Source organism: Hemiscyllium ocellatum, unplaced genomic scaffold (genome assembly GCF_020745735.1).
Source record: "Hemiscyllium ocellatum isolate sHemOce1 unplaced genomic scaffold, sHemOce1.pat.X.cur. scaffold_885_pat_ctg1, whole genome shotgun sequence".
NCBI classification, from domain to species: Eukaryota; Metazoa; Chordata; class Chondrichthyes; order Orectolobiformes; family Hemiscylliidae; genus Hemiscyllium; species Hemiscyllium ocellatum.
Window position 1 is genome coordinate 113653 of NW_026869288.1, and position 14267 is coordinate 127919.

The 14267-nt window shown below is 54.7% G+C and overlaps 1 protein-coding gene across 1 annotated transcript in view; it reads right to left on the reverse strand.

Moving 5' to 3' along the window:
* The window catches only part of LOC132814642 (microtubule-actin cross-linking factor 1, isoforms 6/7-like), a 29911-nt gene extending 19199 nt beyond the window's left edge, over positions 1-10712 (reverse strand). Inside the window, exon 1 of the mRNA XM_060823552.1 lies at positions 10436-10712. Coding sequence (XP_060679535.1) covers positions 10436-10499 — 64 coding nt within the window. The 5' untranslated portion in view covers positions 10500-10712. The remainder of the gene's footprint in view (positions 1-10435) is intronic.
* Positions 10713-14267: the final 3555 nt, after the last annotated feature.

The following is a 14267-nucleotide window of genomic DNA, read 5'->3' on the forward strand; positions in this document are numbered from 1 at the left end:
TGTGAGTGTGAGTGTGTGTGTGTGAGTGAGTGTGTGTGTGAGTATATATGTGTGAGTGTGTGTGTGAGTGTGTGAGTGTGTGTGAGAGTGTGTGTGTGAGTGTGCGTGTGAATATATATGTGTGAGTGTGAGTGTGTGAGTGTGAGTGTGTGTGTGAGTGTGAGTGTGTGTGTGAGTGTGTGTGTGTGTGAGTGTGAGAGTGTGAGTGAGTGAGTGTGAGTATATATGTGTGTGTGTGTGTGAGAGTGAGTGTGAGTATATATGTGTGTGAGAGTGTGTGAGAGTGTGTGTGTGTGAGTGTGAGTGTGTGAGAGTGAGTGTGAGAGTGTGAGAGAGTGTGAGTGTGAGTGTGTGTGTGTGTGTATATGTGTGTGTGAGTGAGTGTGAGTGAGTGTGAGTGTGAGTATGAGTATGAGTATATATGTGTGTGAGAGTGTGTGTGTGTATGTGTGTGTAAGTGTTTGAGTGTGTGTGTGTATTTGTGTGTGTGAGAGAGAGAGAGAAATCCCAAGCAGTCAATCTCACAAAAATACCAGCAGGAATAGGCCATTCGGCCCCTCTACCACTCAATCAGATCAGGGCCGATCCTGTTATGGACTCAGCTCCAAAAACCCGCCCCCTTTTAATTCCTGTCCTGGTCAAAAATCTGAAAATGTGTCGCTGGAAAAGCGCAGCAGGTCAGGCAGCGTCCAAGAGCTTATGCCCGAAACGTGGATTCTCCTGCTCCTTGGATGCTGCCTGACCTGCTGCGCTTTTCCAGCAACACATTTCCAGCTCTGATCTCCAGCATCTGCAGACCTCACTCTCTCCTGGTCAAAATCTATCAACATTCAACCGAGGCAGCCTCATCTCCTTCCCTGGGAAGAGCAGTTCCACAGATCCGCAACCCTCCGGGGGAAAGATGTTCCTCCCGAGCTCAGTCCCAAATCTGCCCCCCCTCCCTTTTCTTTTGAGGCTGTGCCCCTTTGTTCTCGTTTCACGCGCCAGGGGAAACAGCCCCCCCCCCACTTCCATCTCATCCCTTCCCAACATCAGGTTAGATGTTCCTGTACGAGAATCCCCTCCCCCTCGTATTCTCCCTCCGTTCCAACGAGTACCGTTCCCAGTCTGCTGAACAAAATCTCATCAGCCAACCCTCTCGATTTGGGAATGACCAATCGATTTATTCCACACCCCCATGAAGCTCTGGGAGAGAAAGGTCTCCCTCAAATCCCCTTATGTTTCAAAATTATTCCCTCCTTTTTATTAACCCGTGTTCTGAGAGTGTTTGATGGGGGACAGTGTAGAGGGAGCTTTACTCTGTATCTAACCCCGTGCTGTCCCTGTCCTGGGAGTGTTTGATGGGGGACAGTGTAGAGGGAGCTTTACTCTGTATCTAACCCCGTGCTGTCCCTGTCCTGGGAGTGTTTGATAGGGGACAGTGCTGTCCCTGTCACTGGGGAGTGTTTGATGGGGACAGTGTAGAGGGAGATTTACTCTGTATCTAACCCCGTGCTGTCTCTGTCTTGAGAGTGTTTGATGGGGGACAGTGTAGAGGGAGCTTTACTCTGTATCTAACCCCATGCTGTCCCTGTCCTGGGAGTGTTTGGGGAGTAACTGATTTCGATTTGGCCCTTTTATATTGAGTCCTTCCCTGCAGGTTAAATGTTTTCAGGGTTTCTGACTGACCCCTCAGTGACCTCCACTCGTTAGTCACTCTCTTGAGCAGAAATGCAACTGAACGCCAATAGGAGACCATCGGACCACCGCCCCTTGACATTCAATCACTGAATCCCCCCACTATCGCCATCCTGGGGGGGCTACGGTTGGTCAGGCACCCAACTGGACTCATCATATCAACGCAAGAGCAGGTCAGAGGCTGGGAACCCTTCAGCGAGTAAACCCCTCCCAACACCCCCACCCCCTGACTCCCCCCAAAGTCCCACCATCGACAAGGCCCGAGTCAGGAGGGTGAGGGAATACTCCCCACTTGCCCTGGATGGGGGCAGCTCCAACAACACTCAAGAAGCTCAACGCCATCCAGGGACAAAGCAGCCCCCCACTTGATTGTCCCCCCCATCCCCAAACATTCCCCTTCCCCCCCCCCTCACCGACGCTCAGTGTGTACCATCTACAGCAACTCACCAAAGACCCTCAGGCAGCACCTTCCAAACCCACGACCACTTCCACCTAAAAGGACAAGAGGCAGCAGATACACCCACCCCCCACCCACCTCTAGGTAGCAGATGCCACCTCCCCTTGCAAGTTCCCTTCCCCAACACCCTCCCCATCCTACATCCCGTGAATTGAGGTGTTACTTTTGAACCGTTAGCTGGGGCCCAGCATTTATCGGCTCGTCCCTAATTGCCCCCTTGAGAAGGTGGGGGTGAGCTGCCTCATTGACCCACTGCAGACCTGTGCGGTGTGGAGGGACACTTACACCAGGCCGAACCGCAAGGGATGCTGGGTACACTGGCCAAGTAAAACCCTGAAGTGGCTAAACCCAGCGCCATCAGGGGAGGGTGCTCCAGGAGTCCGACCCTGCGGTACTAAAGGGGATGGCCAAGTCAGGGCAACGGGGTTGTGGGGAAGGGGGGAGGGTGGTGGGGGTAGGTTGACTGACTACCCCACGGCGGGGCTATCATTCGACCGGAGGGCCCGAATCACCTCCTCCCACCGGCCAAAGGCGATGTGAGCGGCGCAGAAAGGGACGTGCGGCCTAGTGAAGAAAGGCTTCGCCTGTTGACAGAGTGAACAGCACAGCTGAAAATGTGTTGCTGGTTAAAGCGCAGCAGGTCAGGCAGCATCCAAGGAGCAGGAAACTCGACGTTTCGGGCATAAGCCCTTCATCAGGAATCAGGCTTATGCCCGAAACGTCGAATTTCCTGTTCCTTGGATGCTGCCTGACCTGCTGCGCTTTGACCAGCAACACAGTTTCAGCTCTGATCTCCAGCATCTGCAGACCTCACTTTTTACCCTGAGAGTGAACAGCACAGCTGACTGCCTCAAAAAAAACCCCCCACATTATTTATTTATGTTCCCAGGTCACTGAAGCCTCGTAAAGCTGGAATTAATAACCCTCCTGGCAGCTTTATTCATTTCCTCTGGAAATCATTTTTGGCTTTCGCTGTTGGCCTTTGGAGTGACAAAGATGGCTGCTCTCTTTTGATGCGATGGACCAGGGCCACAGTGACTCACATCGAAGCCAGGGACTGGAGAACAGCTGCAAAGTTATACTCCGTCGATGGATGTGGCAATCCGGAAAATTAATCCCAGAAGATTTAAAACCATTGAACAACAGACCGTCGGTTCAGTTGTGGCTAATTCTCCAGGGACTTTGTGTTTAAAATTCCTCAGCAGTTTCCCAGTCTCAGTCTGACCCGAAGCCATTTTCTGAATGGTCAGGCTGGCCCAATGAAAAGTACGCTTCGGTAGGCCAACAACTCCAACCTGCCTTGGTATAGCCACCCCGTCCATTGCTTTAAAGCCTCAGGGTGAGGCGAGGGTCATGTGGGTGCACAGCACGTCCCTATCAACACTCATGCCATATTTGTCCATCCTCCTTCCCCTGACACTCTTTCCCCGCCCCCCCCCCCCACCCCCTGCACTCTGCCCCCAGGCTCCTTCAACAAATAGTTCACCACGCGATGTTCTGTGCGGCGCTCCCTTAGCACTGACCCTCCGACAGTGCGGCGCTCCCTCAGCACTGACCCTCCGACAGTGCCCACTCCCTCAGCACTGACCCTCCGACAGTGCCCACTCCCTCAGCACTGACCCCCCGACAGTGCGGCGCTCCCTCAGCACTGACCCTCCGACAGTGCCCACTCCCTCAGCACTGACCCTCCGACAGCGCGGCGCTCCCTCAGCACTGCCCCTCTGACAGTCTGGCACTCCCTCAGCACTGACCCTCTGACAGTGCCCACTCCCTCAGCACTGACCCTCCGACAGTGCGGCGCTCCCTCAGCACTGACCCTCCGACAGTGCGGCGCTCCCTCAGCACTGACCCTCCGACAGTGCCCACTCCCTCAGCACTGACCCTCCGACAGTGCCCACTCCCTCAGCACTGACCCTCCAACAGTGCGGCGCTCCCTCAGCACTGACCCCCGACAGCGCGGCGCTCCCTCAGCACTGACCCTCCAACAGTGCCCACTCCCTCAGCACTGACCCTCCGACAGTGCCCGCTCCCTCAGCACTGACACTCTGACAGTGCGGCGCTCCCTCAGCACTGACCCTCCGACAGTGCGGCGCTCCCTCAGCACTGACCCTCCGACAGTGCCCACTCCCTCAGCACTGACCCTCCGACAGTGCCCACTCCCTCAGCACTGACCCTCCAACAGTGCGGCGCTCCCTCAGCACTGACCCCCCGACAGCGCGGCGCTCCCTCAGCACTGACCCTCCAACAGTGCCCACTCCCTCAGCACTGACCCTCCAACAGTGCCCACTCCCTCAGCACTGACACTCTGACAGTGCGGCGCTCCCTCAGCACTGACCCTCCAACAGTGCCCGCTCCCTCAGCACTGACCCTCCGACAGTGACCACTCCCTCAGCACTGACCCTCTGACAGTGCGGCGCTCCCTCAGCACTGACCCTCCAACAGTGCCCGCTCCCTCAGCACTGACCCTCTGACAGTGCGGCGCTCCCTCAGCACTGACCCCCGACAGTGCCCACTCCCTCAGCACTGACCCTCCGACAGTGCCCACTCCCTCAGCACTGACCCTCCGACAGTGACCACTCCCTCAGCACTGACCCTCTGACAGTGCGGCGCTCCCTCAGCACTGACCCTCCAACAGTGCCCGCTCCCTCAGCACTGACCCTCTGACAGTGCGGCGCTCCCTCAGCACTGACCCCCCGACAGTGCCCACTCCCTCAGCACTGACCCTCTGACAGTGCGGCGCTCCCTCAGCACTGACCCCCCGACAGTGCCCACTCCCTCAGCACTGACCCTCTGACAGTGCGGCGCTCCCTCAGCACTGACCCCCGACAGCGCGGCACTCCCTCAGCACTGACCCTCCGACAGTGCGGCACTCCCTCAGCACTGACCCCCCGACAGCGCGGCACTCCCTCAGCACTGACCCTCCAACAGTGCGGCGCTCCCTCAGCACTGACCCTCCAACAGTGCCACTCCCTCAGCACTGACCCTCCAACAGTGCGGCGCTCCCTCAGCACTGACCCTCCAACAGTGCCCACTCCCTCAGCACTGACCCTCCGACAGTGACCACTCCCTCAGCACTGACCCTCTGACAGTGCCCACTCCCTCAGCACTGACCCTCCGACAGCGCGGCACTCCCTCAGCACTGACCCTCCGACAGTGCCCACTCCCTCAGCACTGACCCCCGACAGTGCGGCGCTCCCTCAGCACTGACCCCCGACAGCGCGGCACTCCCTCAGCACTGACCCTCCGACAGTGCAGCACTCCCTCAGCACTGACCCTCCGACAGCGCAGCACTCCCTCAGCACTGACCCTCCGACAGTGCCCACTCCCTCAGCACTGACCGTCCAACAGGGACCACTCCCTCAGCACTGACCCTCCGACAGTGCCCACTCCCTCAACACTGACCCTCCAACAGTGCCCGTTCCCTCAGCACTGACCCTCTGTCAGTGCCCACTCCCTCAACACTGACCCTCCCACAGTGCCCGTTCCATCAGCACTGACCCTCTGTCAGTGCCCACCCCCTCAGCACTGACCCTCCGACAGTGCAGCACACCCTCAGCACTGACCCTTCAACAGTGCCCACCCCCTCATCACTGACCCTCTGTCAGTGCCCACCCCCTCAGCACTGACCCTCCGACAGTGCGGCACTCTCAGCACTGACCCTTCGACAGTGCCCGTTCCCTCAGCACTGACCCTTCGACAGTGCCCGTTCCCTCAGCACTGACCCTCCGACAGTGCCTGCTCCCTCAGTACTGACCCTCCGACAGTGCGGCACTCCCTCAGCACTGACCCTCCGACAGTGTCCACTCCCTCAGCACTGACCCTCCGACAGTGCGGCACTCCCTCAGCACTGACCCTCTGACTGTGCCCACTCCCTCAGCACTGACCCTCCGACTGTGCCCACTCCCTCAGCACTGACCCTCCGACAGTGCCCACTCCCTCAGCACTGACCCTCCGACAGTGCGGCGCTCACTCAGCACTGACCCTCCGACAGTGCCCACTCCCTCAGCACTGACCCTCCAACAGTGCGGCACTCCCTCAGCACTGACCCTCCGACAGTATCCTCTGACCCCATGACCCTCTTGTGCTGAAGACCCCTTGCCGTGAACCTGTACCCATTCCTTCGAAACCGGACGCAAGTCTCAGGAAAACAATATTTCGGCGCGGCCTCCCCTCTGCCCCTGGACAGCTCAGCAACCAATCGGCCGCCTGGATCCCCGGTCAATGCTGATTGGCCAGAGATCATGCCAACTTGCCTCAGGATCCGAGGGGTGGCCTGGGCATGAGAACACGGAATAAACAATGGGTACAGTTGTGTCACTGCCCCTTCACACCGCGGCTTAGAGTCACCGAGACATACCGCACAGAAACAGACCCTTCGGCCCAACTCATCCATGCCAACCCAATATCCTAACCTAATCTAGTCTCCTTTACCAACACTGGGCCCATATCCCTCTCAAACCTTTCCTGTTCATATACTCATCCAGATGCTTTCTAAATGTTACAAAGAAAGTTCTAGAAATCCCCTTCCACTGGAGGCGGGATTGGAGAGCCAGGATTAAAAATGGGAATCACAAGGGGAAAGGAAACAGGAAACTGATTAGATTCCCGAAAGACGCAGAACTTGTTAAAAACAACAAGTTTTTGTGTGTCTATTTTTATTATAAAGGATCACGTCCAAAAGCTGACTTGAAAACCCAAATGAACATGGGTGTAATCACGTCTGCCCAGAACTGTACCAGCTCCTCAGGTTCAGGAGGACGAGAGTGGGACCAGGGGGATTCCCGACAGGATGGAAACAGGCCCTTCGGCCCAACAAGTCCACACCGACCCATTGGAGTGTAACCCATCCAGATCCAGTTCCCTCTGACTAATGCACCTAACGCTACAGGACAATTTAGCATGGCCAATCCACCCTAACCTGCACATCCCTGGGCACTATGGGACAATTTAGCACGGCCAATCTACCCTAACCTGCACATCCTGGGCACTATGGGACAATTTAGCACGGTCAATCCACCCTAACCTGCACATCCCTGGGCACTGTGGGACAATTTAGCACGGTCAATCCACCCTAACCTGCACATCCCTGGGCACTATGGGACAATTTAGCACGGCCAACCCACCCTAACCTGCACATCCCTGGGCACTATGGGACAATTTAGCACGGTCAATCCACCCTAACCTGCACATCCCTGGGCACTATGGGACAATTTAGCACGGCCAATCCACCCTAACCTGCAAAGGGTCACAATGAACTGACGTTCTCATTAATGTCTAACCTTCAAGGGGGGAGTAAGGGAATCAAACTCGGACCAGAACCTCCGACAGTGCAGCACTCCCTCAGCGGTGATCCTCTGACAGTGCGGCGCTCCCTCAGCACTGACCCTCCGACAATGCGGCACTCCCTCAGCACTGACCTTCCAACAGGGACCCCTCCCTCAGCACTGACCCTCCAACAGTGTGTCACTCCCTCAGCACTGATCCTCCGACAGTGCGGCACTCCCTCAGCACTGACCCTCCGACAATGCGGCACTCCCTCAGCACTGACCTTCCAACAGGGACCCCTCCCTCAGCACTGACCCTCCGACAGTACGGCACTCCCTCAGCACTGACCCTCCGACAGTGCCCACTCCCTCAGCACTGACACTCCGACAGTGCGGCACTCTCTCAGCACTGACCCTCCAACAGGGACCCCTCGCTCAGCACTGACCCTCCAACAGTGCCCACTCCCTCAGCACTGACCCTCCGACAGCGCAGCACTCCCTCAGCACTGACCCTCTGACAGTGCCCACTCCCTCAGCACTGACCCTCCAACAGGGACCCCTCGCTCAGCACTGACCCTCCGACAGTGCCCACTCCCTCAGCACTGACCCTCCGACAGCGCAGCACTCCCTCAGCACTGACCCTCTGACAGTGCCCACTCCATCAGCACTGACCCTCCGACAGTGTGACGCTCCTCAGCAATGACCCTCCGACAGTGCCCACACCCTCAACACTGACCCTCCGACAGTGCCCACTCCCTCAGCACTGACCCTCTGACAGTGCGGCACTCCCTCAGCACTGACCCTCTGACAGTGCGGCATTCCCTCAGCACTGACCCTCCGTCAGTGCCACCTCCCTTAGCACTGACCCTCTCATAGTGTCCACTCCCTCAGTACTGACCCTCCAACAGCACGGCACTCCCTCAGCACTGACCCTCCGACAGCGCGGCACTCCCTCAGCACTGACCCTCCGACAGCGCGGCACTCCCTCAGCACTGACCCTCTGACAGCGCGGCACTCCCTCAGCACTGACACTTGGGTCTGCACATTCCAACAGACGGAACACACTAGCCAGGGTTGGGGAGGGACGCTGTGTGTTGGATTCACCCCTGCACTGCAGGTGGAAGGAATCTCCCACTCTGAGTACAAACAGCCAACTGGGTCTGGAGAGTGGTGCTGGAAAAGCACATCACGTTGGGCAGTGTCGGAGGAGCAGGAGAATCGACGTATGGGCAAAATCCTGATGGAGGGGTTTCACCTGCTGTACTTTTCCAGCGACACTCTCTCAACTCTGACCCCCTGCGGTCCTCACATTCTCCCAGCCCAGCAAGGAGGCAGCAGCTAAGGGTCATCAGGAGGTAACGGTATTTCAACACACCAGGGTTGAGCTGATCATCTCCACTTGGTAGAGACCCTGCCCAGGGTCATTTCCCTTCAGCCTCACGTTCCCGAGAAAGACCGGCACCAGTCCCTCGGATCTGACATTCCGTGAGAGGTGGGAATCTTCACTTCAGCCCGTTTGTCCCAGGGGATCCCCAGAGAGAGAGAGAGAGAGGGATTGCAGAGGTTGAGGGGAAGGGTCTCAATGATTTGGAGGTTTATCGAGGGGTTGGGAGGGGGAGGGCATCTCTCTGTCTCTCCCACCCGGCATTGCATTTGTGTAGCGCCGTTTGGCGGAACCGCTGCCCCGGCTGGTTTCAGACTGGCCGTTCAGCCCCATCCCATCGGGTCTGTCCCGAGGGTGGAAGGAGGGTGCTGGGACAGGCCGGGTGACTGGATGCATCCGAAAGTGAGGGAGCGGAGGGGGGTTAGGGAGACAGGGCAGGGAAGTGGGCTTCGAGGTCCAAGCTGGTCAGTCCCGGTCTGGGCCAGTATTGGAGCGAGCCAGAGGGGCTGAATGGCCTGTTTTCCAGCTTCTTTTCCCTTACGTCCTTGCAATCCCCAATCCCAACCCAATCACAGAAAAGAAGGAGGAGGCCATTCGGCCCTTCGCACCTGCTCCCTGTCCAATACTATCACCAGCTGATCATTCAACTCAGTGCCCTGTTCCTGCTTCCTCCCCCTTAGTCCTCTGCATCCTTAACCCCAAGAACTGTATCCAACTCCACCAGTCACTTGCACGCTCTCCCTCGCCCCTTCTCACCCAGCTCTCGCAGAATCTCACTTGAGAATGTAACTTTGTCCAAACATTATGGCACAGACAACAGCACACAGGGGGGCTAACACCTTCAACACAGTCTCAGCTGATCCCAAGTTTACCTGAGAATGTAACGTTTTTAAAAAGAAGTTTTGGGATTTACAAACAGAAGAACTGAAACCAACGCGGTCATTCTCAAAGATGAGAGACTTAACAAACAGTCCGGGTCTTTTTCGATACATAACTTCAGTTGCTTGACACTGTAAACTTTTGCTATAAATTCTTATTCTCCACAACCACCAGATGAAGGGGCAGCGCTTCAAAAACTAGTGCTTCCAAATGAACCTTTTGGACCTGGTGCTGTGTGATTTTTTTTACCTCTTAGAATCGAGTTGCGGGCACAGTCCAGTCCATCGAGCCCACCATTGACCCCTCCCCTCCCCCTCAACATCACCCACGACCCCCTCCCACCTCGGTTAGAATCCCCTTCTGTCAAGCAAGAGATTCAAAACAAGGGGATAGTTTCGAGAACTTTTATCACGTTTAAAAGGATCTCTCACACATCAATGTTGAGCTCTCTCTCTCTCTCTCTCTCTCTCTCTCACACTCTGTCCCATCTCACCTTAAACTGATGCCCTCTCGGTTTTGGACTCTGTGAAATTGTATCCCTCGCTCTGTCGCGTCACCGCTCCCCCCCCTCCCCATTATCACCCCCTACTCAACTTTGTACTGTACAATCTGCCCCACACTGCACCCATAAACCAAACTGTTTGCCGTTGCCAGTTACGGGTGACAATTCTTAATCAAATCGCCTGAGCATCACCACCTCCCCCTCTCGCCACCCGCAGTAAAACCTGTTGAACCAGGCAAACGAATTGCTGTCCAATTAAGCTCAGCACTTACCGGTTTCAGGTAGCAGAAAAGTGAGCAGAAGGAGTGCACTGAGTACCTCCAGCTGGCTATTCATGTCTGCTAACAGCGAGAGAATGACTGAGAATGTGTGTGTGAGAGAGAGAGAGAGAGAGAGAGGAGGGGTTTGGAATCAGACAGTGTTCCTGGAATCAGTCAGTGTTCCGGCACCACTGTACGGTGATCTCTGGGAGAGAGAGAAAGAGAGAATCCTTTTCCTAAACTGAACCACTCAGGTCTGAGACAGCCTCAATACTGGCTGACGCTCTGTTAAGGAATGAGATGACTACCTTTGCGGGGGATTTCCCAGTCCATCACGGGGGTGTAGCAAATTGCTCTGCCCCCCGCCACACACGATGGTTCCTGCTCTTTCCCAGCCAACGAGGCTGCCCCACAGAGCACTGGAACACAGAGGGAGAGAGAGACTGGTCAGAGCGCAGGGACACCAGCAGCAAGTGCCTCCCACACCACCCCTCCTTACAACCAGCCTCCTACCCCCCCCACTGTCTGTCTCCTCCCGTCGCTCCTCCATCCATACCCTCGCCAATGTCCCAGCACCACATTCCCAGGCAGTGCATTCCACACAGGAATTCAAAACAGTTCCCGTTGTTTCACCAAAACATAGGGCTCAGGAGAGAGAGAGAGAAAGAGAGAAAGAGAGAGAGAGAGAGAGAGAGGGAGGACCGGTGAGAATTTGTCCCATAGTGCCCAGGGATGTGCAGGTTCGGGTGGATTGGCCGTGCTAAATTGTCCTATAGTGCCCAGGGGTGTGCAGGTTAGGGTGGGTTGGCCATGGGAATATGGGGTGGGTCTGGCTGGTTTGCTTTTCGGAGGGTTGGTATGGACGTCATAGGCTGAATGGCTTGACTGTCTCCAGTAGGGGATTAGCAAGGTTTGAGCAGATGTGTAGCTCAGGCTGAGGTTCTGGATGTAGGTTGCTCACTGAGTTGGGAGGTTCGTCTTCAGATGTTTCGTCACCAATCTAGGGTGACATCATCAGTGAGCCTCTGGTGAAGTGCTGGTGTTAGCGACCCTCTTCCTACACCAGCAGCGCTTCACCGGGGGGTGGTGAGGGGGGTCTCACTGAGGATGTTACCCTAGCATGGTGACGAAACGTCTGAAAACGAACCTTCCAGCTCAGTGAGCAAACCTACATCCAGAACCATGTGAGATTCTCTGAGAGGCCGTTGTCAAATAGCAGTGAGCTGTTCAGCCAGTCTCATTGTCACCCAGCACGGAAACAGACCCTTCAGCCCAACCAGTCTACTATCCCAAACTAAACCAGTCCTACATACCCATCCCTGGCCCATATCCCTCCAAACCTTTCCTACTCGTGGCCTTATCTTTTAAAAATTGTTAATTGTACCCACATCCCTCACTTCCTCATGAAGTTCATTCCACCCACAGACCACCCTCCTGTCTTTTTAAATCCCTCTCCTCTCACACGAAAAATGTGCCCCCTCGTCTTCAAAAACCCCACCCTCGAGAAAAGACAGCTGCCATTCACCTTATCTGGAATCTGGAAACAGGCCCTTCGGCCCAACACGTCCACACCGACCCTCGGAAGAGTAAGCCACCTCACCCTGCCCCCTTCGTCATTTTATAAACCTCTCTCAGGTCAAGCCTCAACCTCCCAATCTCCCAGCCTCTCCTTCCGCCTCCCACCCTCCATACCCGGCAACACCCCGGTAAATCTCTTCGGAGCCCGCTCCGGTTTTCATAAAATCCTTCCTGTAACAGGGCCGGACGCAGAACTGGAGGTAGTCTTCCAGCGGAGGCCTCACCCAAGTCCTGTAAGGTCGTGAACCTGAGAACGCAACTCTTAAAAGATAAAAGGTGTTGTGATTTACACATGAAAGAAGCGAAACTATCATGGTATTCGAACAGATGAAAGACTCAACAGACAAACAAGGTATTTTTCAATGTATAATTTCATACTGTAAACTTTTGCTATAAATTCTGTGCCTTACAATTTTATTCTCCACTATCACCTGATGAAGGAGCGTCGCTCCGAAAGCTAGTGCTTCCAATTAAACCTGTTGGACTATAACCTGGTGTGATTTTCAACTTTGTACGTCCCGTACAACCTCCATGTGATGCCCTGACCCCTACACTCTGACAGGCCTGAGCAATGCCCGGGCCTTCAGGCCTTACCCTGGTCTAGGCCTCTCTGTGAGGCAAACTGAGAAGGGGGAGGGGCAAACCCTGAACCGCCCCCTGTCAGCCCCAGGGGCAATTAGGTGATGAAAGGAGAGAACAAATCTGACCCTGTTCATGAGGCAGACCCTCACCCCCCGCCACGGTTTCACTTCCCCACGGCTATCCGACAGTAGAAAATGTCGAATGAGTCACCAACACTGATGTCACTTTCTTTTCTTGGCGCGATGTTTTTCCCCTTGTCCAGGTTCCTGTCCATTGTCTGCCCAAGAGGTCAAGCTATTTTTAGTGTCGTGTGTTTTGCAATCTTAAAGTTAAAGGATCCTGCACGCGGATTAAGAGCTTGCTTTCACAATCAAAACCAGGAAACAAAGAACCAAAAAAAAACAGAACCCAAGGCCCACATGTGAGCCACACAAAATAGAGTCGCAGGTAGATAGGATAATGAAGAAGGTGTTTGGTATGCTTTCCTTTATTGGTCAGAGTATTGAGTACAGGAGTTGGGAGGTCATGTTGTGGCTGTACAGGACATTGGTTAGGCCACTGTTGGAATATTGCATGCAATTCTGGTCTCCTTCCTATCGGAAAGATATTGTGAAAGTTGAAAGGGTTCAGAAAAGATTTACAAGGATGTTGCCAGGGTTGGAGGGTTTGAGCTACAGGGAGAGGCTGAACAGGCTGGGGCTGTTTTCCCTGGAGCGTCGGAGGCTGAGGGGTGACCTTATAGAGGTTTACAAAATTATGAGGGGCATGGATAGGGTAAATAGGCAAAGTCTTTTCCCTGGGGTGGGGGAGTCCAGAACTAGAGGGGCATAGGTTTAGGGTGAGAGGGGAAAGATATAAAAGAGACCTAAGGGGCAACTTTTTCACACAGAGGGTGGTTACGTGTATGGAATGAGCTGCCGGAGGATGTGGTGGAGGCTGGTACAATTACAACATTTAAGAGGCATTTGGATGGGTATATGAATAGGAAGGGTTTGGAGGGATATGGGCCGGGTGCTGGCAGGTGGGACTAGATTGGGTTGGGATATCTGGTCGGCATGGACGGGTTGGACCGAAGGGTCTGTTTCCGTGCTGTAACATCTCGATGTCTCTATGTTGTTAATGTACCCTCCTCAACCACTTCCACTGGCAGCTCATTCCACATGTGTACCACCCTCTGAGTAGAAACGTTTCCCCTCAGGTTCCCTTTTATTCTTTTCCCTCTAACAGTCACAACATGCCCTCCCAACCCCTGTACTCAATCCTCTGACCAACAACGGAAAGCATACCAACGCAAATATATGGATACCAAACCATGGTATAGAATCCATACCATCCATACCAACGCAAGTACATGGATATCAAACCATGGTATAGTATCCATACCATCCATACCAACGCAAGTACATGGATACCAAACCATGGTATAGTATCCATACCATCCATACCAACGCAAGTACATGGATATCAAACCATGGTATAGTATCCATACCATCCATACCAACGCAAGTACATGGATATCAAACCATGGTATGATATCCATACCATCCATACCAACGCAAGTACATGGATACCAAACCATGGTATAGTATCCATACCATCCATACCAACGCAAGTACATGGATATCAAACCATGGTATGGTATCCATACCATCCATACCAACGCAAGTACATGGATACCAAACCA